Below are 25,604 nucleotides of genomic sequence, written 5' to 3'. Positions count from 1 at the left end.
GTAGGTATGAATTGCATTTATGTATTTTGAAATAAATTAATAGACCTGGACAAAAAATGAGCACCATTAACTATTAAAAATTGTTCATAAGAAAAGGGCCACAGCATCTGTGTATTGGGTGCATCTCTTTATAAAATGATCAGTAACAGATGGGTAAAGCAAACAGAAAATGGGCATGGGTGTGGTTAACGTATGAAAAAGCATTCAATATTTTAATCAGACATTAATACGTCTCATAAACATTTTACAATGGTGTCCCTTCAAAATACTTAAGCTAGTTTGTTACAAAAATATGAAACGTTCTGCATATCAGTGCATTCTTATCAGTGCCTGGAAGATTTCAGTAACTACACGTCATACAAAAAAACGCAAAACTATTAGTCATCTGATTTAAAACTAAAAACATCATGTTCCTGGTTAGATCGGTCACATAGCAGCAGCTTAGAGATCAACTTCAATCTCTCATTTTATCGGCTTAGTCAAGTAGAAAATGATTGTCTTCATCACAAGGCGTCAAGAGAGATAAAAAAAAAAAAGTCTGGAGGAGGAGTGACTCCAGCTATTATCAGCCCAAGGACACTTTGATGGGAGGAACCCAAGGATGGAGCTGAATATTAAAGGACAGAGAGACAGACAGAGGTGTGTGTGTTTGTGTTTTTCAGTCAAGTAGCAGTAGGGGAGGCTATGTGCAAGTTTTCCTCTTGTCGTCGAAGAGGCTGCGCAGCAAGTACACCTGGACCCCGGATACGATCACCATGACAACAAGGTTGGTACACGACCACAGGTTGACACGTTCGTAGTTGCTCTCTTGCAGGTTGCGGTCGCGGGCTTCGAAGGCTCTCAGCAATGCCTGGATCTGAAGACTCTTTCCCAGTCGAGATTTCACGCGGTTGATGGTGTCCTGAAAAAAAAGACACACTCAGAATGTGAATATTACTTGCACACACTAACATAGTTTGGGGTCAATTTATTTTTTTGAAAGAAGTCTCTTATGCTCACCAACGGTGCATTTATTTGATCAAAAATACAGTAAAAATAGTAAAATATTATTAAAATTTAAAACAACTGTTTTCTATTTTAATATATTTTAAAATGTAATTTATTTCTGTGATTCAAATTTGATTTTTCAGCATCATTGCTCCAGTCTTCAGTGTCACATGATCCTTCAGAAATCAGTCTAATATGCTGATTTGCTGCTCCTGAAACATTCCTTATTAAACTGTTTTCAACAACTTTCCTTGACAAACCGTGACAATGTCGGTGAATAGAAAGTTCAAAGAACATTATAACATAATAAGTGTCTGTATTGTCATTTTTGATCAATTTCAAAATGAATAAATATTTGACCAAACATTTGAATGGTAGTGTATGTTCCCACAGTTCCTTTATGTTAGTTCAGAGAGTGTTTGTGTGTTTTGGAGGATGAAGAGAGGAGAAATTGTGCTTTTGATCAGTATTCTCAACAATTAAACCTCAAGTAACTTTATTATGTCTTCAGGATTAAAAGAAAAAGAACCAACGGCTGAGACATAAAGAGTCCTACACAAACATCGAAGAAAAAAGAGTCGATAACATCTCCACTTTGAAACAATGGCAGGTAAACAAAGTCAACTCAAACACTTTGACCCAATAGGAACACACAATTTCCTGCACATATGTGAAAACTTCCTGAAGTGGCTTGTTAATGTAGAATCAGTATATCCCCTTAGCATTTCTGTAAAAGTTGCCTAATACACCTAAAACACGCCGGTTATATACACTTCTTTCAAGAAAAACAGTCAAGTACTTGTTAATATTGGCTAGTGTTCCCCAGTCCTTTACTATCATGCCATTTCACAAGCACTCAGGGTCACATTGACACCACACGTGCTGCACTGCATGCTGGTAGTTGGCATGCCTTGTCAGGTTATCTATATTGCTTCGGTTCAAACAAATGCCACCTTAACAGACAGACTGACTACTGCCATATGCTCAGTGAAACCTGAGTGTTCAAGCCCAAATACTGACATCTGTGAATAGGAAGTTAATTATTCCACTTACTTGGAATCAAAACCTCATGAAAGTGGATTTAATCGCAATGTAGGTGCATTTCAAGATTGTCAGGGACATATTCATTTACTGAAAAATAGTCTTGCTTATCTACATTCCATAACAATAGTTTGGGGCTACCACACCTTCTAACAAGTGAATTCCCAATATATATTTCCTATTGTTCCTGATTACTGCTTACAAATTGTCTAATATCATTTAATAAGAATCACCCCCACAAAGAGCAGTTTTTTAGCTAAATGTTGTAGCGCTGAGCATAACTAGAAAAATTTAGACCGACTATAGATAGTTAGATATATAGAGGTTTTATTAAATTCTCTTCCATACGTGGAAAGATTCCTTGATGTTTCTGGTATTTGAACACTGACAGTTTTGCAAATATTAAAAGATATATTACACTACAATTCAAAAGTGTGGGGTCAGTAAGATTTTTTTTTCTTCTTTCAAATAAGTCTCTTATGCTTACCAAAGCTGCATTTATTTGATAAAAAAAAAAAAAACAGTAATATTGTGAAAAAGTTAGCTATTTTAATATATTTTAAAATGTCATTTATTCCTGTGATGGATTTCAGCAGTTATTCAGCAGTATATTACTCCATAGTATTTGCTGCTTAAGAAACATTTATTTCTATTTCAGTGTTGAAAACAGTTGTGCTGCTAATTATTTTTGTGGAAACTATGATTAATATTTGTTTCAGTATTTTTTGATGCATAGAAAGTATGCAGTAGAACAGCATTTAATTAAATAATTTTTTTAACATTATAAATGTCTTTACTGTCACTTTTGATCAATTTATTGAATAAAAGTAATAATAATTTCATTCATTCATTAAAAAAAAAACTTTTGAATGGTACTGTACATTAGGCACTGACTGAGACACTCTCGTCTAAAAGTGTTTTTCTTTGGCACGTGTTGTTCTTACCATGATATCCTCCAGCTTCATGTCCAGAAGGTCTGCTCCCTGCACGTATGCTTTCCAGTCCTCCGATTCCTCGCCGTCCCCCATATTGTCCAAAATCAACTCAAAGAAGATGACTTTCTCAGAAACCGCACTGAATGTATTATCAAAACAGAACATGTAGTCTCCCTCTTCTGTTTCCACTCTGACATAAAAAAAGTCACATAGAAAAAAACAACGAAAGGTCAAAAACGGTTACTCGGGAAGTAATTAGCTCAGTGTGTATGAATAAACTGATTGTGGGTAAAACTTACGCATGAACTCCATCAGATTTTCTGTAGTCAGTGGCTATAACGTGACCGCTGGGCGACTGTAAGTAGAAGTCCACATCTAGACTCGCTCCATCCAGAACCTGCACAAAGACACATAGATTTCCATTAATGATGAGTCAACAGAAGGATCTGCTGATTCTGCCCTCACAACATGAAGGTTTGAGCTTACTATGGGCACGTTACAGAATCAATACGCAAGTCTACAGAATCACAGTCCATTTTGGTACTTTTCCTTCTCCAAAAGTGACCTTTAGCTCCATTGTGTCACTTCTCCAACTTCTGTGTCACACTTTCAAGTCTAATTTTCATTATGCAACAAACTCTATTGCATTAGATCATGTTTGAAAGAGAATCATTGCTGTTTGTTTTGCAACCAGCTAATTGGCAAAAAAATGGCTAATTATGAAGAAAACAATTATTTGACATTTCTCTCTCTCTCTCTCTCTCACACACACACACACACACACACAGAGAGAGAGATCACAGATCAACACTTTATTGATACCATAATACGTATGTAGGCAGTATCCAACAAAATGAAGAAGTTATATCGTCTTTCAACACACTCAGTATCACCAGCATACAGGCTGAATCAGAGTGAAATCTCCAGATGTAAGTTACCTGGTACTCGATCTCCAGTGAAGCGTCTTTCTTCATAGTCTGGAAGAAGCACTCTTTGCGTCCGGCGGGCAGAGTGAAGGTGAAGTCACTGTCCAGAGACTGAGAGAAAGCGCTGATCGCAGACACACACAACAACAAACACGCCACACACACTCTCAACACCTCCATACTCCACCGCATGCTACTACACTTCCACAACTTTATCAACAACCGATGAAAGTTGTGCTTCTGTAAACTTCAGCAGCTGCTCAGGACAGCTCACCAAACGAGTTGGGAATGCTGTGACTTGAGGACCCCGCCTCACAAAAGTAGAAATATTATTAATCATTTCTAAATCTGCCAGCACAGGTACTTCCTTTTTTTATAAGAAATTAATAAAAATTGTATAAAATTAGGGAACACGTGTTTTACGCGAATGTATTATTTATATACAAGTACAACGTCCACTGGCATATAACGCGAATTCCTGCACCGTTGCATTATGGGAAATGTAGTTTTTTTTTTGCAGAATGTAGTTCTGCGCTGCATAGTGCTTTGCTTTACAGCAGTGATGAGGAAGTCGGACTTATTTCTGCGAATCGTTTCTTTCCCAAGAACCGGTTCTTTTCTCATTTTTTTATTCAGAGAATAATCATTTTTCTTATGCATAATAATAACACAATAATTTATATTCCCAGGGGCAATATTAAATATGCAAATTAAAAAACAGGTAATATAAACAATGGGGTTTTAATAGGTTATATATCAATTGTGGGTTTTGTGAGCCTGTTCATCTAATTCATTTAAAAGATTCGACTCAACAAACGATTAGTTTTACAATCGTTTTTTTTTTTTTACTACGCCACAGAAGTTGACCAAATGATCAAGTGCATCAATTCAGCTTTGAGGTGACGAAAGTTTGCACCAAAAAAATAAAATAAATAAAAAATAAATAAATAAACAAGATGGAATGGTAAAATATACATTTTAGAGACAGCAACCACCAAAATGTGGTGAGACTCACATGTGATATATATATATATGTGTGTGTGTGTGTGTGTGTGTGTGTATTTCCTTTAATCCTAAAATAAAGTTATTCAAATTAAAGTTTATATATTTTTAACAAAAAAAGAGTTAGGCTACTAATTTAACTGTTAAACGGATATTGAAGTGTTTATAAAGTCGATAAGTTTATAAAAGACCTGCCTATTAGAGATCATTCTCATGTAGATAGATGACTGTCATATTTTAAACCCCACAAGAATTAAACATGAAAGGGGTTACATATAACAAAGTAGCTCAATTATTCTCCCACATGAATGTTCTAGCAATATTTCAGATATCTTATCTTTAAGGCGACGCGTCTGATGACAAAACTTCCAACTCATCCAGACCTCGAGGAGTGGGCGGGGTTAAAGTAATACCCGATTCCTATTGGCTGAGGACGGGGCAGCCGGAGCCGTGAGCGCTGGCAGCAGAGCAGCAGAGCAGCAGCAGCATAAGCGGACGGGAGCCAGGCAGGCAGCCAGCGCTTCCCAACGGGGGGCTTAAAACAGAAACTACTAGCCCAACTGTTTGTTCTGTACCGCGAAACACACCCCCTTACCTTAATACAGTTGTAAACAATTAGCATTATTAACTAGTCTTGGCCTCTGTCGTCAGTATTAGAGGTGAATAGATAAAAAAGCGAGGATGTTGGTCCCCGCGGGAAGATAATGAAGAAACTGCGCGTGTTGTTGCTGTGCGCTGTTTTAGCTCTCCTGTGCTGGTGAGTCAAAATATTTTGTTGATTGAATACTATTATAATGTATCTACCTGTCAAGCTGCGCCATAAAAACACTAATACTTTGACAACGACACCATTTACCACTGTATCTCTAATGATAGCTTCATGCTAGATGCTAACGTTAGTTTAGTAGCCTCAGAGGTGGTATGCATTTTTAAGCTTTGTGTCAAAAGACGTCAAAAAATACTGTTTTATATCATTTATTATTGTGGAGTTGCTTGCATCTTGTAAAGAAATGTGGTGACAGCCTGTTGAAAGTAGCATTGGACCACCAGCTGTCCACTATGAATGTAAATTGTCGATAGAGGGTACACGATGTACAGAAAACAGACAGCCCACCATGCATTATTAGGCTTCCCACTTCTGTATGTGAGCATTTATTAATTTCAGTAGTAATTTATGTATGTTTTTCATTTTTTTAAGGCTTTGTTGAACTGCTAACAATTGGAATCAGCTGATATAGTTTAATTTTGTAGCAGCACTTTTTAATGGCCATTATCAGGAATTATGGTCAGTTTTTGTTTTTCAAGCTTAGTATGTAGGTAAAGCCTAGTAACTCTTTCAGACCATGAATCGCTTGGACTGCATTTATCTAAAAGTAACAGGCTGCTGTCCAGTTGGCCGGACTGCTAGAGCCTAAATTTGCCCTGACCACCGAAGCAAACTCTTTAGTGTATGTTACTTTGAGAAAGTTTAATGCATTCAAATATGTGCATATCTATGATAAACTGCGCTCGCTCTCTGTGCCAGGTTAATGTGGCATCCACCGTGGAGAGGTGGTGGATTAGGGTTGGTCAGATGTTGACTAGGCACACAGGGTGCTAACGCAGGTCACAGTACCTGGTGAGACAAGAACACAATTACACACTGTGCCTGCCGCCGGACATCCTATCAGATTGATGATTTTAATAACGGGCTGATATATGCGAACTCACTGCTATTTTCATAATGACTGATTACAACCGCTTGTATTACTGTGCTTTTGCACAGGCAGAAAGCCGTTCACTTTTGGTTCTATCAGTGTAACCTTGTAAGTGAAGGTAAATGGAAAAAATTAGATTTTTAAAATTGTGAGGATGTCTTCATACCTAATGCCAGTATCAAAAAATAAATAAAAAAAATGGCAAGTTGCATAAGAATTGCATCACATATGCACAAAACTCACAGCTCATAAATACCTGTGTTGTTATTTGGCACACTTTGCTAGCTTTTATTACGTCATTATGTTTTTTTTTTCATGTTTGCATGGCTTTCAGAAAAGAGCAACCTGGTACGAATCTAAAATAAATGTGAAACAACACGTAAACATTTTATTTATTTAGTGAAAAGTAAGCATTACATACCAGAACAATAAGGGTTTCACAACATCATCTAGAAAGTAAAGTCGCTTCAATTACATGAAAGATTATGTAGTTTTATTTGGAATAACATGCATAGCTGGAGCGTGCACAGGAACAGAGACTTGCATTAAGAAGGTAAAATAAACATGTTTTCTGCTTCAAATATAAAATAGGTCTGGAAGGCCAACCATATATTACTGAAATAAGTTGTCATGTTTTTTTTTCTTTATTTTTCCCTACTCTTTATTTTTCCCTACTCTAAATCATACTCGCATTAAAGGATAGACATATTTCGTTTTCTTTATTGAGACAATAAATTTCCAGATTCTGTTCAAGGCACAGAGGGGGCCAAATAGCGGAGAGCCTGCATCTGTTGTTGCCACCTTTTCAGCATTTGGGGCTTTGCAGAATGGACCTCTTTTTTAGTTGCATAATTACAAAAATAGTCAGAATATTCTTTTTTTTTTTTAACCCTAGTTTTAGAAAAGTAGGATAATTGAGTCATGTCTGTAACAATTGCTCTTTGATATCAGTTTTTTTTTTTAAAGAAAGCTTACAACACTTGTCTGTAAAAGACAGCTGGGTTGAATACATGTCCAAAGTTCAATTAGATTTTCTCTATTCAAACTCCATGTCATGTGATCTTAAATTTGAATGATCATAAATGCGGTTGTGGCTGAGTGAGCATAATGGAGTCATATTTGTTTTCACTTGTTGCTTCGCGAATATCTGATCACAAATGCCTGAGTTTTCAGTGGCTGATGATTTTCAGTTTGAGTGTTGTTCTGTCATATTTGTCTACAAGAAAAATGTTCAAATCTACCTGTGCTGTTGGCTACTGAATATTAGAAGGTTAAAACTAGTGCTGGGCGGTCTACCGGTTCATACCGAATACCGGTGTTTATTTTTGTTATGATATGAATTTTTCGTCATGAATCGTGAAACCGGTATCATTTTGAAAAATACCGTGATATAAATTTTTGGTCATACCGCCCAGCATTAGTTAAAACTATCCTTACTATAATTCTGCTATAATAATCAAGTCCCAGAGCTGTTTGTGTTGTCCAGATATGTTTTGTAAAATAATTGCTGGGTGAACTTTTTTTCGAGCATATACCTACGGTTTCACAGACAAGGCTTAAGCCTAGTCCCCGACTAAAATGTAAGTCTGAGCTGTTGCAACTGAAAGAAACTTGCACTGATTGATCTTGAAATATGTCAGTGCCCTTGTTTTGTCTCAAGATGCACACCAGTAATGTTTTTTCTAAGGCATAATTATAAAAATTACTTTAAAATCCAAATTGAACTATGGCCTAGTCCTGGCTTAAGCTAAGCTCCGTCTGTGAAACCGGGCCTTAGAGTATTTGGAACATTTTCTAGAATGTCATTTTACTGTAGATTAACACATTAAAATGGTTGTCCACTTTTCTTCAAATCTAAAGCACAGACAGACAACACTTGCTTTTAAAATGGAACAAAGTGGTGCATAACTGACTCTACTACCAAATACTTGTATACTGTTTTAGTGCTTGATCTTGATCTACAGTTTAACTTCAGAAAGTAGACTAGTGAGAGCACTCCTCATGTGTCTCCTGTCCTGCTCTCTTTAGTCTGCTTCTATCTTTATGTTGTCATGTTTGTGATTTGTTTTCAATCACTTTCACAATTGTTCTCAAATCGATGAGCAGTGAGGATAAAAAAAAAAAAAACGGAAAGTGTTTTGAGGGAATAATGTTAATATAGTGAGAGAATCGCACAGCCTGCAGTTATGGGCAGGACATGGCACTGCTTTGGCACACATCAGACCCACAGCCAGAGGCTCTTCTCCTCTGCTGCTTATTTTATCTTCCTTATTCTTTCTTTTCCTCCTCCTGTCCATTTCCTTCTTCCCTACTTATAATAGCTGAGAATGTAGCATACTGCTGTGACATCTTCCTCCACGCCTCCTGCAACAAAACTCACAGGCTCATATCTATGCTGGCTTTGAATTCTTTGTGAGACATAAATGACTGTCCCCTTTCACAGAACTATTATGAATGCTTTTTAAAAATGAACTAAGTTCAACTTAACATGGTGTCTTTAAACGCTCAACACGCTTGAAAGTTGCATTGCAAAAACCGAAGATGTCCGTGTGAGCTGCAGTGATTTAAAGGGGATGCATTTAAAGACTTAAAGAGTTTTTCTTGTTCAGAATGATTAGTTGTACTAATTGTCTTGTTCATTACTAGTCGTGACCCATCCCCAGAGACGGTAAAAAATTTGACCTGCTAAGCATGTCCCACTCTAAACTGCCCATCACCCACCTTGGGTCTTGGGGTGGGCTTCAGGTTGCCTTGGAAACAACACCCCTTGGTCATTGGGTTCATTTTCTCACTTGGCATTGAGACCATACAAAGCATAATTGTGCTTAGGGCTGTGTGGAAATAAAAAAAAAGAGGTTTTATTCAATTTATTATGTTTTTGACAACTAAACCGGTGTGAAATGAAGCCATTTTTTCATTGTGATTAAAAATAGTTCAGATAATGTTTAGTTGTTAACCTCATCAGCTAAAACAAGCATAAACTAAGCATTTTAGGAAATGTTCTTGGGTTATTGTGAATGTGAGTACCACAGCTCTTTTATGCAGTTCGTCTGGATAAAAACAAACCTTTCTTGGCCCCTTTTGTGGGCACCATAGTATGGCTATAAGGGGAGGGCCCCATGTTCCCTATATGACTGAGTACACAGTCAAGTACACAGAAAAAAAAACCCATTATAACCTTGCGCTGGCTTTCTGAGTTTGCATTGTTTTTAGTCATTGATTAATGAACAGTGAACTGATCATCCAACTGCTGTTTAAAACATAGGAATGTCAGCATATTGCATGTTAACCTCTCCTCTGTAGGGAACCTTTGTGTTCAGTATTCTCAGCATTTAAGTGTGGGCTGACATTTCAACAGTCATGTGTTGACTGTAATAGAGAGCTGCAGTGATTACATGTTTTTGTAGGCTAAGTTAGCCTCAGCCTGCTTCTCCTTGACAAAAAACCCAGCAGAATCAGGGCTCGACAATTAGGACTGTCCGATGGCCCGGGGCCAGTGTGAAAGACCCGATCAGGCCACTGCTGCGTCGTCACGAAAGCTTATCATTTGCACACATTTTTAAGCCTTGTCAAATAAAACATTCAAGTGCAAGAAGACGCAAATGAACTGAATTCAGTACTCGCGCTGTGTTCTGTGTGTACACCGCGCACATAGAGAGCCATGTCTCAGACAATGCGCAAACACAAATTTTGCCGTCTTTCTTTTATGGACAAATACACCCTGCCAATTTGAACATTCGATAGATTTTAACACATTCAGCCGCAAGAAGACGTGAATATTTACTCCATTCAGTGTGTTCTGTGTGCACAGTGTGCAAATATAGAGCCACGTCTCAGGCAATGCACGAGCCCCGAATTGCGTTTCTTTCCGCGTCTTCATGCATCATGCTCTCTGCATGATGCAGGTTGTGTAGAGAAAGGAAACACAGCTTTACACCGAGAAATGTCTAGGTGTTTGGTGTTAATCTTACTCTTCATATCACAGATTGTGTGATGATGTCACTCTCAAAGTGCCATGCATGCCCTCCCTAATAATTTTGAAGCTTATGTGATTGTTTATACCTTCAAACCGTTTCTCATTGTTGCAGCTGGATCTGTGTGGCACATATAGCAGCATGAGGCTGATAATGATTTAGAGATAATACTTTCAGTCTGAGCCCTGAGTAGTAAGCAATGACGTTATATAATCGAGTATTAGATAAGAAGGATTGAATTAGGAAGGCAGCTGGTCTACCAGCCCCTGTGCTTTGTTTGCTGGTCTGTCATGGTACAGTGTCTGCTATTGTATGAAGCAGTAGCTTTATTGATTAATGCTAGTAACATTGTATAATCATAGAGTATAGGTAGAATGTGAAATCACTGATACATGTATATCAAATGTTTGCATTTATCATATATGGATTGATGTTTTTAAAGTAAAATGACTCTGGCTTATTCTTCATCTAACCGTTTCCTATTATATACCCTGAAGACAGAGCCTGTTCTCACGAGAACCGCAGCACTGCATGTTGTAACAATTATTTATTTTTCCAGTTTATGTTGTCAGTTTTCAGTTCATGTGACTGTTTCATAATTTTACAGATTTAAATAAGTCAAGAAAGTAAATGGACACAAAAAAGACTGGTGAAGTCCTGCATGCATCACCAGAGAGAATATCATTGGAAGATCGTGTTGACATTTTGTCTAGTTAAAATAAGTGACTGCATAATCCATGAGTGAGCCTTGATTTTGGCAGGATGTAGCTTGTGTACAATATTCAGCACTTAAGGCATTAAATAAAGCAGCTTGTTTGCTTTCACTCTTCCACATAAGAACAGTAAATGTAAAAATTAAATGAAGATATTGGGTCTTTTTTACTACCAATTGCATGGATTATTTTGTATTTGTACACAACAAAATTCTGGCTAATTCACAACACGTCCGTACGCACATGAAATCATTTTAACCTCAGTCTCATGTTAATGAATTTGGAGTGTCCTAAAAGAGTGACCGTGTGCTCCATTTCCATGTAAGGGCTTTCCACACAACCTTTCCTTTACAGCCTTTCGTCACTCTCAGCAAACATATGTCGCACTTTTGTCTGAGAGACGCGCAGCAAGATCCACGAGCAGTGCGAAGTAGGCCATCTTCAAAACCAGTTCAAACACAATAAACACCTTTTCATACAGACCCAGATTACGGGGGGCAGTTGTGGCCTAATGGTTAGAGTTGGACTTGGTTCTTGGTACCGGCAGGGATTGAAGGTGGGGGGTGAATGTACAGCGCTCTCTTCCACCTTCAATACCACGACTGAGGTGAGACCTGTGAGCAAGGCACTGAACCCCCAACCACTCCCACGGCCGCCTCAGCACATGGCTGCCCACTGCTCCGGGTGTGTGTTCACGGTGTGTGTTTGTTCACTTCTCACTGCTGTGTGTGTGCACTTGGATGGGTTAAATGCAGAGCACAAATTCCGAGTATGAGACACCATACTTGGCTACATGTCACGTCACTTTTACAGACATCTCATTAGCCAGCCGTGAATACGCATATCTGCGTTGTTATTCAGAGAAACCTTGCAGCTCAAGATCTAGCGCAGATTTTCTTAATCTTTCACTGTATGTGATGAAATACATTTAAAATGAAATATCCATGTATAAAATGTCATCTTAACATAATTATGAGGCCACCCAGAGTATATGATTTTTGCATGTGTGGTTTCAGTTGTTCTTTAATTTTTTTGTAAATTTAGAATACATTTTAGTATGAAAGTTATTGGTGAATCATGATTTACAAATCTAAGTTTGTATGCAGATTTCATGCACATTTTATAAATGAGACCCATTTTAAGTGATTCTAAACACCATGACACTAGGGTGTTGTGGTGGTTGTCCAGTTATGTGGTTACTAGGGTGTTCTGTGTGATGACTGTTCAAGCCCAAAGTCTCTGTGATTATTCTGATCCATAGATATGTCTCGGCCCTTCTTCAGTCTAGGTCTGTATACTAATTCACCACTGTAAGGTTGTTTTGGAGCTCTCGGTTGAGTTTGCTCTGCAAGGGGCCTCATTTCCTCTTGCACAGACAACCGAGCAGTCATGCTTTCAGTGAGGCGTGTGTTTATATGCATGTGCAAGTTAAAAAGCCATTTGTGCTGCCTCTTATATAAGTCCATCCCATGAGGGCTGTAACAGTGTTCTTGTCTTTGGGCCCTAGTTGTCATATAAGCCTAACTGTTTTTAGCATGTGGATGGGTAAGAAATATCCGTGTGCTGACAGCCTGATTCAGCGGGAGAAAGGATGACTCTGAACATACCTCGGGCTGATAGAGTGGGGGTTGGTGGTTATGTGAGGTATGCAAGGCCAAAGATCCCATCCTGTGTCAAGAGGCTTTTTTTATTTCAGAAAAAATCCTTTTGGATTTCTTATCTTCATTCAAGAAGGCCCCTCTTTATCTTGCTTGTCTGGTATATTCACTGGAACAACGTTTTCTGATTCCTCAGAATTTCTCAGTCCCAGAATTTCAAGAGAAGAGTGCAGTGTCACAGCATATGTGAATCCCTGTAGTTCACAGCAGTCAACTGTTCAACTGTCAACTGTTCTGAGGAATTGTTCCTGAACACCAGCTTCCTTGTAGATTGTAGTGTTGCAGTGTTAGAATGTAAGGTGATTTTAACCCTTTTTATGCATATAGGCTATTATATAATAGCCTACATGGTTACATTCACAATATTTGTTTTAATAGCTTTTAATATGAACATTGTTTCATTGGACAACATTGGGCAGGATGTAAAATAGCAATTTTTCTAAATAAATACAGATATTTTTTTCATCCAAATAGCAAAATGTAGAAATTACTGAGATACATATTGTACATCGCAATTCAGCCTAAAAAAATACAGAGATATGATTTTTTTTTTTGGCCATATCGCCCTGCCCCAATTCGGCGCAGCTAATTTAAACAGTTGAATTTGTTGTTAAGCCTAATTTGTCATTTACCTAATCTTGTAACTAGAGATGAATCGATAAACTGTGTGCCCAAAATTTATGAATGATATTCACTTTTTCTACTTAATCTGTCATTGGTTCTATAAATGCCTTCATTTGGTGGGTCTCTAAAGAAGGCATTCGACATTATACCAGTGTTCAGAGCAAAAAGTAATTTTCTTATAAAATAACTTTGCACTATTATTATAATGAATGTTTTTATTATTACACAGATTGCTAGTTTATATATGGCTACGTTCACACGGTCAGTTTTTGGGATTGACAGCCGCATTTACTTACAGATGTGAGTCTCGAAATGTCCCGTTCACACAGAAACTTACAGTAGCATCTCGAATACTGTCTGTATGAACGTGCAACGGGAGTCAAGCCCGTATTCCTTACCAGTAACCATAGCAACAGTGACCAAAATAAAATCAGAGATAGCAACGTCCACAAAACTTAGTCTTATCACTTTCTGACACGACAAGAGTCCAATCGAGCCGCAAGTTCATCCATCAAATTTTCATTAACCGACAGCAGCTTTTATATTTGGGTGTAGAGCAGAATATTTGAGTCGCGCGCAGAATGCAAAACTGACTGGCAGTGGCTTTGGTGGAGATTGGATCTAAGACTTTCAGATGACACGCATCTAATTTCTTCGTCACTGTAAGTTACTGAAACCACACATGAAACCACGCAACACACGGTAAACATGTGTTTGTGCAGCAGAGCGACTCTCTCGCACTATGACGTGACAGGCAACTAGTCTAGTCCTGTTCTGTTCACACAGAGTGTGTTCTGAGAATGCGGTTGTGAGTCCTGAAAATGTACGGGTGTGAGTTCGGTTACAGAATGCGGTTGGCACGCCTGTAAAAAACCGTACTGTGTGTGAACGTAACCGTATTTTGGACTCAAATACAGGACTGACAACCGTATTCTGCTGCTGTGTGAACGTGGCCTATGTTATTTATCAGTGTACATAAGTTCAGCATTGAGCTACACATGTGACAGAACTTTAATTTACTTTCAGTTTCAGCAATGCTGAATGAAGGTTTGTGGTATATATTTACTTAACATTCCTAACAGCCCTGCTTGCTGTTGTAAACATGCCATTTTACCTCATGGTGTCACGCACTTATTTTCCACTTACTGATTCTCACTTCCTTGTCTTCTAGGTGCCCACACCATGGGGTCTGGTTTAAAGCGGAGTATATATATTTTTTAAACTATGAGTTGTCTTTTTTTTTTTCTAAAGTTCTTAATACCTGATCCAGTGAATTAACACAATCTGTAATGTTTGTATCTTTTGGACTAGCTCATTATAATTAACAAATATTTTTGTATTGTAACACAGTGGGCAAATAAGACACTGTATTGTGTGAAATGTGTGTAATTTAATACAGATTTTAGTGACTCGTTGGTGAAAAATGTCAGGACAAACACTCTTAATTAGAATAAAAGAAAAGAATCCTGTATCAAATGAATTAATGTGCTTTAAATCTTTGGTTCAAGAGGCTGAGAAGGAAAATTGGGTTATGTTTAATTAAACTGCGTTTTCATGGACGTGGACAAATGCATTTTGCTGGCACTCAGATTGGCTCTCTTTTATTTTGCCTTCACTCATTTGGTTTGTCTTTTCCAGAGCCAGATAGGTCCATTATTGTAGCTTCTCTCTCTGTCTTTGTATCTTTTTTTTTTTTTGTCTTTCTGCCCCTATCCTGTCAAGCGTAGGGGAATGTCTGAACTCGAAACAAGTGGATGAGTGGACCGAGCCAGACAGAGGCTGTCCCCAAATCATCCCTGGAGCCATGTTAACTTTAATACCAATGTTTCCTTCTCTTCTCTGAATAAAAAAAACAGCATCTGCTCTGTAATTAAATGATAGGCAGAGAGAACAGAACAGGGTATTTTTGGTAAACAGAAGCAATGAAACAAAAGTTTCAGTTTAGTTTTCCAAATTCGAGAGAGCTTTGTGGGATACTTCAATGTTTTGGTGTTTAAAGAGTGATATTTGCAGACTTAAAGTCCTTTGTGGGAGACAAAACAGCAACATAGAGTTCTGGCAAACCAAATATTATATGTAAAATATAAATGACACATCAGCCATGCTCAGTGGGACTGGACAATGGATTTATTTTTCAGTGGGGCTAAAATTGTGCACCTTTTAATACATACGCAACATAAGTTAGGTATAAAGCAGTACAATATTTTGAATGGAGTCAATGGACTGAGCTTGTATCTGTCATAGCCTTGTTTTGGATCAGTCTAGCTACTTCTAGGTTTATGGTGGTTGTGGTAGTCTTCCTATAGCCCATCCCCCACTCCTTCAAGCATAGGGCACATTGTCTGTTTCTATCCTACACATACAGGCATTCTCCACCCTCTCCTCAGATTGTGTACTAGGACATTTTGTACTAATTGTAAAGAAAGGAGAAAAAACAGCCAATGATGTCTGAGTTGCAGGCGTTAAACACATATGTTTACATTTATACACCCTCTACAATTCAATAATCATGTATGCATCAAAAATATGAGTTATAGAGACCTGCTGAATTAAAACCTGCTTGTCTGACGAACATGGATGCACTTTTCTTTTTTGTTACATCATGTTAAAGAATTTCTTCGGCTGTTGTATGTCCTCTAGACTGCAATTGTAAATTGAAGTGTGCCATTTGGGATGGGCCATATTGCCTGATCACAAAATCACATTTCTATGGTCTGTGCTTCTAGTAAGTAGGCTATAGGTTCTATGCCTATAGTAAGTCTTATGTCAACATGTTGAGCTGTGGTGTTGTTTCCTCTAGCAGAGTTGTGAAACACGGATCAGATTCTGTGTGCTGATTAAGGATGTGGCAGGACAGAAATAGATATTTGATATTTGGGAGAAAGAAGGACAATGGTTAAATGACACTGGTGATTGTCTTTTGTTTAATGTCAAAGTGCATTGTGAATATGTTTGATAGAATTTATTTTTTTTCTAACATTTTTTTTTTTTTTAAATAAGCAAATAAGGGACAGAATAACTCTTCACCTAAATGCTGAAAGGCATTATGGTCAGGTTTCTTTGTTATTGTCATGGCATTGTTGATGGGCTTATCCTGAATCTCATTTGGAGATGGGATTTAGATACTGTGCTCTTGCTGTTGTCTCACCATACTTCTGGCATCAACTACGGGTTCATCTTATTGGAAACAAGGTTAGCATGAAAACCTATATGCTTTGCAATAAAGCACAGAAACCCTGCCCAACCCTGCCCTGATTCTGCTGTGCTGACTCGGCTGCACTGAGCATTGCCTGTTGAGGAAGTCAGGCATTTCATTTCAATCGATGGCTTTAACATGAGGTGAGCTACTAAAATCATCTGTGATCACCTTTTATAACCTCATCACTTTAGCCTAAGGATTTTTGAGTTGGACTAAGCAGGTGTTTTGATTTGTAAAGCAGGCCTCATCTGAACCAGATCTCCTTGTTGTGAATTGTTTGTGCCATGTGAGTGGAAGACGTGATGCTGCAGTGACTGTATGATGAGATCCAGTGCTAGTGCTTTTATATGGGCTTGAATAGGCCTGTGCTCTGTGACGTGTCTGCTGGCACGGTCAGGTTGCATTAGCTGCATGAACGCCTGCAACTTATGATTCACTCCGGCTTCTAGAAGCTTTGGCCTTATTTCACGAAGTATGCTTCTCGGTTTAATGAATGGCATCCTCAGACTCCCACAGTCCTTTGCACTCTCTCACGACACTCCGCAGGTGGTCATTATATGCGAATAATAGCGTCCCTGTCTTTAGGGATGAGTATGTCTGGTTATATTCTGTTTCCAATGTGACTACTCTAGGGACAGAAAACACATCATATGGGTTATTGTCTGATAATTACAGCCATTTTTCAGTGTTGGTAGATGTTATATATTTAGTTCTCCATGTTCATAATATTGCACATTCACTTTAAGCATTTAAAGCAGTGGTTCTCAACCTTTTTGATTCCATTGTTCACAACAATATTCAAAGTGCCCATGACTATTCCAGTTGTTACTGAAGGAAAAATATTTTTTACTCACTCTTTTTTTTATTTCTACTCCATAAAATATTCTAGAGCTTGGCATAACTAGAAAAATTAATATGCATATTCAAATGTATAAAATGCCCATGGATTTGTAAGATTTTTATTTTATTAACTTTTTATTATTAACTTTTTCAGGTCAAATTTCCTCCTAGAAATCAAACATTTGATTCTTAGTTGTTTTAGATGAATGTTTATCATTAATTGTTTTAATAATATGATCTTAATATCGACCATTTATTGTTTAGCACCCATATCAGTCAGAATTTAATCTCTGCATTCGTCACTAATCACGCAACGCCGCGCGTCTTACGTCATCCGCCGGAACTGCTTCAGTGTATGACAGTCAGCGGAAGTGAGAGAAAAGTGTTTATTACGTTTGAAATATGGATATTTTTCTTACAAAAACTCATGGATTCACTACAGGGGGCCTTTATTCACCCCCTGGAGCCGTCTGCGGCACGTTTTATTATGAATGCGCGAGCTTTATTTGACGACTTGTGGACTGTTCAACTGCAACACTGACTGCAATGATAGAGCTTGGAATAGCCAGGACAATTTTTAATAGAACTCCGACTGGATTCGTCTGAAAGAAAAAAAGTCATATACACCTAGGATGCTTCGAGGGTAAGTAAAACACAAGCTAATTTTCATTTTTTGGGGAACTAACCCTTTAATAGCAGCATATGTGTCACATAGCGCCTGTGGATTGATAGCCTGACTCATGATTTCATTATATTCAACTTCATTCTATTCTAGAGATGTTGAGTGAGAAGGGGAGAGATTATGTTATGACGCATGGGATTTAATTCTCAGTGAATTTCAATTAGGGGTGTGAATGTTCACTGGTTTCACGATTCGATTCGATTACGATTACGACTATCATGTCAATGATTCGATTCAGTTCAATATAACGATGCGTCGCATCCTCAATTTTAAATATTACTGCACATGGCTACATTTTCATATACATTTTATATCATATTTATTTTGTGCATTTTTATTAAATTATATAAGCAGGCTACTTTTTAAAATAATTACAAATTAATAATAAATTAAAACAATTATTACTAAATATAGCTTCAAACCATACAAAGCAAATATAAAGTAATAAAGGGGGAAAAAGACAATTGCAAGTAATAAACGGAGTGTTTTAAGTACCTGAAAGTTTACAGACAGTCATAGTTATGGGTTTTGCTTTTTTCCTCAGCATTATTGCTATTTGATTACTACTGATGACCTCGTAGACAGTGGCAGCGTTTTGACTTTGAAACATGCAGAGCTCATGTATATTCAACGAAGTCAATGCATTTTGTACGTGAGTTTAGTACGTGAGTTTCGTGCATCTAATACGTACAGCATTCCAAACGGCATTAATGAAAGCACATCTAAAGTAAAACACTGAAATAACGGCGGGTGGAAGCGCACACTGTCTCACAGTGCATATCCTGTGCAATGAAGCCCGTCACGATTGTCTCTATTGCACACAAGTGCCATATGCGAGAAAAAACCAAGCTTAGAATCGATTTTGAAATGTTCAGAATCGTTGAAGAGATAATTGCGATGAATCAGAGAATCAATATTTTCTCCCACCCCTACTTTCAATGACTTCATTTCTAGCCCTGTCAGCTCAAGAGGGCTCAGGCATCTTCTGCTCTGGCGTTTGCTCTGTGGCAGAACGCTTTCGTCTAGCCACAGCATTGGCCTACTTTTTGGGAGAGCTCTGGCTGCATGCCCCGCAAGCCTATATTCTGTTCCTCCCCCGGCCACGTCTCTCTGTGCACATCTGAATCTGTTGAATCTCTGATTTCCCTCGCCTCAGTTCATTTATTATTTATAATTTCACCATTTACCATCATTCAGACCATCCCCCCTCGTTTACAAGAGACTGTGTTCGTACTGTTTAAAGAAATCTCTGGCTGTGATTTAGCATTACGTTACTGTTATTGTCCTGCTGGTTTTTCCTGCCTGAGATTATTAATCTCTGCATTCTGGATTTAGGAGTATGTGTTTGTGTATTTTATAGTGCAGGACACACATTTGTATTGACATTTAGTGTCTAGTCACCCTGTTTTTACTCTGTGAACCAGATGCTGTTTAGGCTTTTTGTTTTTTTCCTTTTAACATGCCAGATGCTCCGTTCCTGTGCCACATAGGCAAGTCAAAGTCCACTCAACGAATCCAAAACAAACAGATATGGATTTCTTTTTCTCATCAAACGTGTGCCCATTCAAAATGCAGTCATTTTTTGGTATACCGTTTTACAGTTTGAAATATAACGCTGCATGAAAAATAACCTTTGAAACTCACGTAGTGATGTGATCAGGTGAGGTCACCGGTCATAAATTGGTCAAATAGCCATGATTGATATGTGGAAACAATTCACATTGACATCATATAGGTTATTCATAAATATATATTTTTATATATATTTATCTGTATCGGTCGATATTGTATATTTAATAATGCAAGCTAATTTCCTCTATTTTTAGATCAAACACTCACTTAGTCTTTTTAAACACTAATAATTTAAAAACACTTTAATATAATTGTTCGCAAATCTCAAAATAAAAATCAATTTTTCATACTGCACAGTATAATGTTGTGATTCCTTAATTGTAGTGTTTAAAGCTAATTTTGCATTAATTGTTTATTTTTCATTTATTTTGTAAAAATGGAATAGAATTTCTCTATTAGTCATCTATCGGGTATTAGCACATTAAAATAATTGTCTTATTGGTATCATCCCAAAATCTAATATGTGTGCATCCCTAATCTGTGTTCATTTTTTAAGTTGTGTCAATTGTAATGTCATTGTGGAGGTATTCAGATGGGGGTTAAATTGGTTTGCTGGACTGTGACACCAGGTGATGATTTAAAACTTTAAAACACTTTTGGATTCTACATCTCACTTATCAACCAGTATTCATTATTCAACCAGACCAAAATCACAAGATGTGTCTTGAGACTTTCTCTCGTTGCCTAATTTTAGACGCATTCAAAAGAGTTTGGTCTGGAGGTACGATGTTATAAAGAAAGCATTGTTCACACGGTAGCCACAGTTTACAGCAGCGTCCATTCACAGCTACTCCTTCACTGAGAACTGTGACAAATGCCCGACAGCATGCAGAAAGTTTTTTCATTTAAAAACTCGCTTAATGATGTCTGCCTTTGTTCATGTAGGATCATGTAGATCCCTTTAACTGTTTCTTCACTTCATGCGTCATTATGAGTCCAGGGTTGTGTACAGCGACACACCTCTGAATAGCCAAAATATATTTTCCACTATCAAGTATTTGCCTTATTTCGCAACAGGTGCTCATTGCCAGCTCTCTGCTGTTTACTCTGGTGTGCAAGAATTGTGCTGCTGAAAAACATGCTAATGCCTTTGCCAGGAGAAGACACTTAACTGCATTGATGTTACTTATGATACATATATATTTATATTCCTAATATCATGGAAATGCCTATGAATCAGTAGTCTGGGTTCAGTTCAGTTCTGGGTTCAAGCATCAATTTAGGGCAATATGTTTCTGTTCAAAACCTTTCCTAATGAGAATTTATGTACGAGACAAATACCTTTTCCTCTTACTTAATTTACCTAATTGTAAGTTTTATCACCATGTTAGATGGATGTATGCACACTTTTATCTTTGGTAAATAGTGGCTCTATAAATAATGTGTCACTTCCATCAACCATGAAAAGCAACCACAGTATTTGCATGAACATTCATCAGTAATTATTTATGTGCACTTTGCAAGTCCAGGTGTTCTCAGTTTCTCTTGTATTTGCACTATTCAATTTTGACTATAGCATAAATTCTCTCTCTCTCTTTAAAAAAAAATAAAATATAGCTAAGAAAACATTAAAAGTGAGCTTTACAAGCTCCTTTAATAACATTTCCTGGTAGATGATGTGAAGTTCAATGGCAGTGTTGTTTAGGATTGTTGTATAGTTGTGGCTCCTGGTCTGCTCTGGCATGAAGGGCTTAAGCTAACAGGAAATGTTTGGGGATTTTGCTGGGCGCCTGGCTTTCCTAAACCTACTCATCCAGACAGGCTGAGAGAATAAGCACCGCCACAAAATGTGTTGCATCAAATGGAGCACCAGCAAATTGATTGCCATTATTTATTGTGTAGTGTCCCGTCACCCATTTTCTATCCTGGTGCATACTTTCTGTCCTGTGCTGCACTGCGACTTGTTTGGACAGACCTTCCTGTAGAGCTGAGATGGACCACGACGATTGCTGGGTAGTGATATACTGATTGTTTGCATTGCATCTCAGATTGAGTGTTTCTCCTACAATTTGGCGTCTTACTTGGCATGGTGGAATACGCTGTGAAGTGAGGTGATTGGGACATAACCTTCTCTTGCAAGGCTACGGCCATGAACTGTTTCAGATAAACACGAATGCAACTGAAACCATATCAACGTAATAAATACGTTGATGGTTACCCACTGAGACTTATGTGAATATGTAGCTGCACTGAGACCAGCTAATTCCTAATTTTGATTAGCACTAGTTCCAGTTTCAGCTGACTTTCTGAGGAGGGTGTGAAACTGATCTTTTGGTTCAACAAAAGAAAAATGTGTTTGTACATGAACTAGTTTGGTATCTTTTCCTGTATCTTGTCCTAAGGGGTGACAATTAAATGTTTCATGCACGTCATATTTGTTTGGTGTAATAAAAATTAAGCAACAAGTCAGCCAACGAAATGGCTGATTTGCCAATGATTCTTTTGTCAGGACAAAAACTAAGCTAATATTAAAAAGGGGTACACTTCTGTTCAGAAGTTTAAAACCAGTAAGAGTATTTTTATTATTATTATTTATTTATTTATTTTCTGAAGGCTGCACCAAGGCTGCATTTATTTGATCAAATATTTGAATTATTTCAAATTAAAATAACTTTTCTGTTTTCTGTAGAAAACTCTTTTCTGTTTTAATGTGTTTTTCCTGTGATGGCAAAGGTGCATTTTCAGTATCATTACTCCAGTCTTCAATGTCACATAATCTTTCAGAAATCATTGTACTATGCTGATTTGCTGCTCAAGAAATGTTACAAATTATTATTATTATTATTAATGTTGTAACGGGGGGACATTTTTCAGGATTTTTTGATGAATAAAACCGGTTTCCTAGTTCTGCCTTTGTAAATACTGAGCATTTTTCAGTTTTTCTTTTTTAATAAATCTGCAAAGATGTCAACAATTCTGTGTTTTTCTATCAATATGGGGTGCTGTGTGTACATTAATGAGGAAAAAAAATTAACTTAAATGATTTTAGCAAATGGCTGCAATATAACAAAGAGTGAAAAATTTAAGGGGGTCTGAATACTTTCCGTACCCACTGTATATATATATACATAAACATACATCATACATATGTTTCTTTTACTCTGCACAACTCTGTATACATTGAATTCATTTTAATAACTTTAATGTACCTGAAGTGTGCACCAAACATACATTCCTATAGGAATATACAAGTAAATTATTATTATTATTATTAATGTCAAAACGGGGATACATTTTTCAGGATTTTTTGATGAATAAAACCGGTTTCCTAGTTCTGCCTTTGTCATCAGCATCAGCTCATATGTGTCTGCTCAATCCCTGCTGCTGTGCTTTCCTGTAAGTGCTCTCATAAATAAGAGCTAAATGTGAGATGATTTTCTCCCACTGAGTTCCCATAAGCCTCCTGTCCAATGGAAGAGCAACAGTAGCTCTGATATGCTTGTGGGCCACACGGCCTCCTTGTGTCGGGCCGCTTCCCAACAGCGGTCCGGAAATCTCTAAAAATTGACATTTATTTCCCCCCATAGCCGCTCTGCTCTTTGTTTGTGGTCATTTAACACACTCAGCATCACTTGAGACTTGGTGGGCTGTTATGTAACATCAGAAAGAGCCAATATTTTAAACTCAAGATGGCAAAAATTCAACCTGATATTTGTTTGAGCTGCTATTTTGTTTGACTTCAATTAGCCTTTTTGGGAAGAGAATATAAACCTCTTTTTTTCCTCTCTTTTTACAGTAAGGGTTTGACCCATTTTCTTGTAATGACTTGTCTGATGGATTTTGCTGCGGTGTAGTAAAAAGATATTTGGCTACTAGGACTGCATTCAAAATTGGCACCATAAAGTATGTGTAAATATCATCTCCACACAGGCCTACAATGAGTCTTGTGTGATATGGGGGAATATAAGTTTTAAATGTTAGTAGGTTTTGATCTCATTCATCTATCTGTGGTGTTATTTTTGACACAAATCCATCCTGATGAATCACACCGTTTGACCTACATTTTAGGGTTTTTTTGTGTACTGCCTCCTGCTTCACCTCTCTTCTGATCCTCATTCAGTGCTGACTTTTACATGAAGCCAAAAATGATTTCCATAATTAAAATCTGTTGGTGTGTGCCAATGAATGTAGATCATTTAATGGAAAAAAGTAGAAAGAATCATGGCGAGACACAATAAGCACTGGATGTTGTATGTGAAATATTGGCTAATGCAAATAACAGCAGCTGATGACATCTGATGCTTCTGCTTCATGTCATCTACAGATGAGCTGGAATGGACATTTGCATTTAATTTTTGCTTTTTCTAAATTGTACTACAGATACGGTGCTTAAAAAAAAAAAAGATTACATGGCTCTCTGGAGTACTTCATTGCGCCTTATTTCAGACTTGAATGACAGACTAGCATTCTGACACCGCAAGCTTCATGCTTTCTGAACTTATCTCCACTTTATGTTGCAGTTATTCTGCTAATTATACATATAAAATATATGAAGTTTATATCAGTAGTCCCATATTCATATATATATATATATATATATATATGTATGTGTGTGTGTTTCCAACAAACTTGCACTCTATGTGTGGCGGTAACGGCTGTAAACAAAGCAACGCTCTGCTCATGAACGCGGCTTTATCAGGCATTATAGGAAAGATTAAATGAAAATGACATCAAAACTTTTCTAAAGACAGTCTGTACCCTTCAAAGGTACATTCATATAAAAACACTCGCTTTCCGTACCCACTGTATATATATATACATAAACATACATCATACATATGTTTCTTTTACTCTGCACAACTCTGTATACATTGAATTCATTTTAATAACTTTAATGTACCTGAAGTGTGCACCAAACATACATTCCTATAGGAATATACAAGTATCGAATCGGTACTCTGTATTGGCATATACTCAATATTCAATGACTCTGATCGGATCGGTAGCACAAAAAACCTGATTAGGACATCCTTAGTTACCGAACTTGTAGCAAACATGATAATGTATAGTTAGTAAGTCATAAGCAGAAAGATATGATCGCAAGACGGATCACCCAGTCTTGTTTATTGTACAGACACAATCATTATCACACATTATCCAGGGGTACTCAAACTGCTGCTCTAAATAAAACACTCCTTCACATGATAACCTTTAGGCTACATGTGAAAATGCAGTTGCATTTTTAGTTTCCAGCAGTCTTTTTTGTGGAATCAACCAACCATAACACAGAGTTCACTAACAGTATTTTCTGATTCTTTAATTCTGAAAACTTTTTCATTGTAGACTGTGAACTATGACTAAACTCACTATGACTAAAATCAATTTAAAAACTCAAATTATTCAAAAGCAGTTTAGCAGATTGCTTTTTCCCTTCTTAAAAAGTATGTAAATTGTTGATAAATTGATTAAATGCAACAATTTAATAATTATATATGAATTTATTAAGTATTTATTAGTCAACACTTAAAGCAAAACTGAAACTACCAGCATGTGGGAAACGTGCTATACAAATAAACTTGGGCTAACGTACTGCTCTCATTCAGCACAAAGCCAAATGTGTGTACTTTGTGCATGCTTTGCTTGCTTGAAGTTAACTGCGTCTCTTTGGACTATAAGTTGCAGCATGTTTCAGATGACGGAAAAGGTAAATAAAGTAAAACAGTGAAACATATTGGCCGATAATTAGAAAAATGC

At 37.3% G+C, this 25,604-nt stretch overlaps 2 protein-coding genes across 5 annotated transcripts in view; one reads left to right on the top strand and one right to left on the bottom strand.

Moving 5' to 3' along the window:
* Nucleotides 1-114: 114 nt before the first annotated feature.
* On the bottom strand, nucleotides 115-4,211 carry tmed5 (transmembrane p24 trafficking protein 5). Its single transcript, XM_016545619.1, has 4 exons — nucleotides 3,902-4,211; nucleotides 3,263-3,360; nucleotides 2,973-3,153; nucleotides 115-901 (listed from the first exon to the last, which is right to left on the bottom strand). Exons 1-4 carry the CDS (start codon nucleotides 4,079-4,081, stop codon nucleotides 683-685), a joined length of 678 nt encoding a protein of 225 aa, XP_016401105.1. The 5' UTR covers nucleotides 4,082-4,211; the 3' UTR covers nucleotides 115-682.
* A 1,162-nt stretch (nucleotides 4,212-5,373) lies between these two features.
* LOC107733814 (SUN domain-containing ossification factor-like) overlaps nucleotides 5,374-25,604 on the top strand; it is a 51,112-nt gene continuing 30,881 nt past the window's right edge. For all 4 annotated transcript variants that reach the window (XM_016545614.1, XM_016545613.1, XM_016545612.1 and 1 more), the window contains exon 1: nucleotides 5,374-5,648. In XM_016545614.1, coding sequence (XP_016401100.1) covers nucleotides 5,596-5,648 — 53 coding nt within the window. In that variant the 5' untranslated portion in view covers nucleotides 5,374-5,595. The remainder of the gene's footprint in view (nucleotides 5,649-25,604) is intronic.

Source organism: Sinocyclocheilus rhinocerous, unplaced genomic scaffold (assembly GCF_001515625.1).
Source record: "Sinocyclocheilus rhinocerous isolate Xijiao unplaced genomic scaffold, SAMN03320098_v1.1 scaffold2685, whole genome shotgun sequence".
Lineage (NCBI taxonomy): Eukaryota > Metazoa > Chordata > Actinopteri > Cypriniformes > Cyprinidae > Sinocyclocheilus > Sinocyclocheilus rhinocerous.
The sequence above is the reverse complement of the archived record's forward strand: the minus strand, read 5'-3'. Positions and strand labels throughout refer to the sequence as shown.

Bases quoted from the DNA above. Each gene is read 5' to 3' on its own strand.
- tmed5 (XM_016545619.1), bottom strand. From the start codon at position 4,081: ATGCGGTGGAGTATGGAGGTGTTGAGAGTGTGTGTGGCGTGTTTGTTG. The intron at 3,361-3,901 runs GTAACTTACATC...GTCTTTGTGCAG, and splicing joins CACTGGAGATCGAGTACCAG to GTTCTGGATGGAGCGAGTCT. The intron at 3,154-3,262 runs GTAAGTTTTACC...TTTTTATGTCAG, and splicing joins AAATCTGATGGAGTTCATGC to AGTGGAAACAGAAGAGGGAG.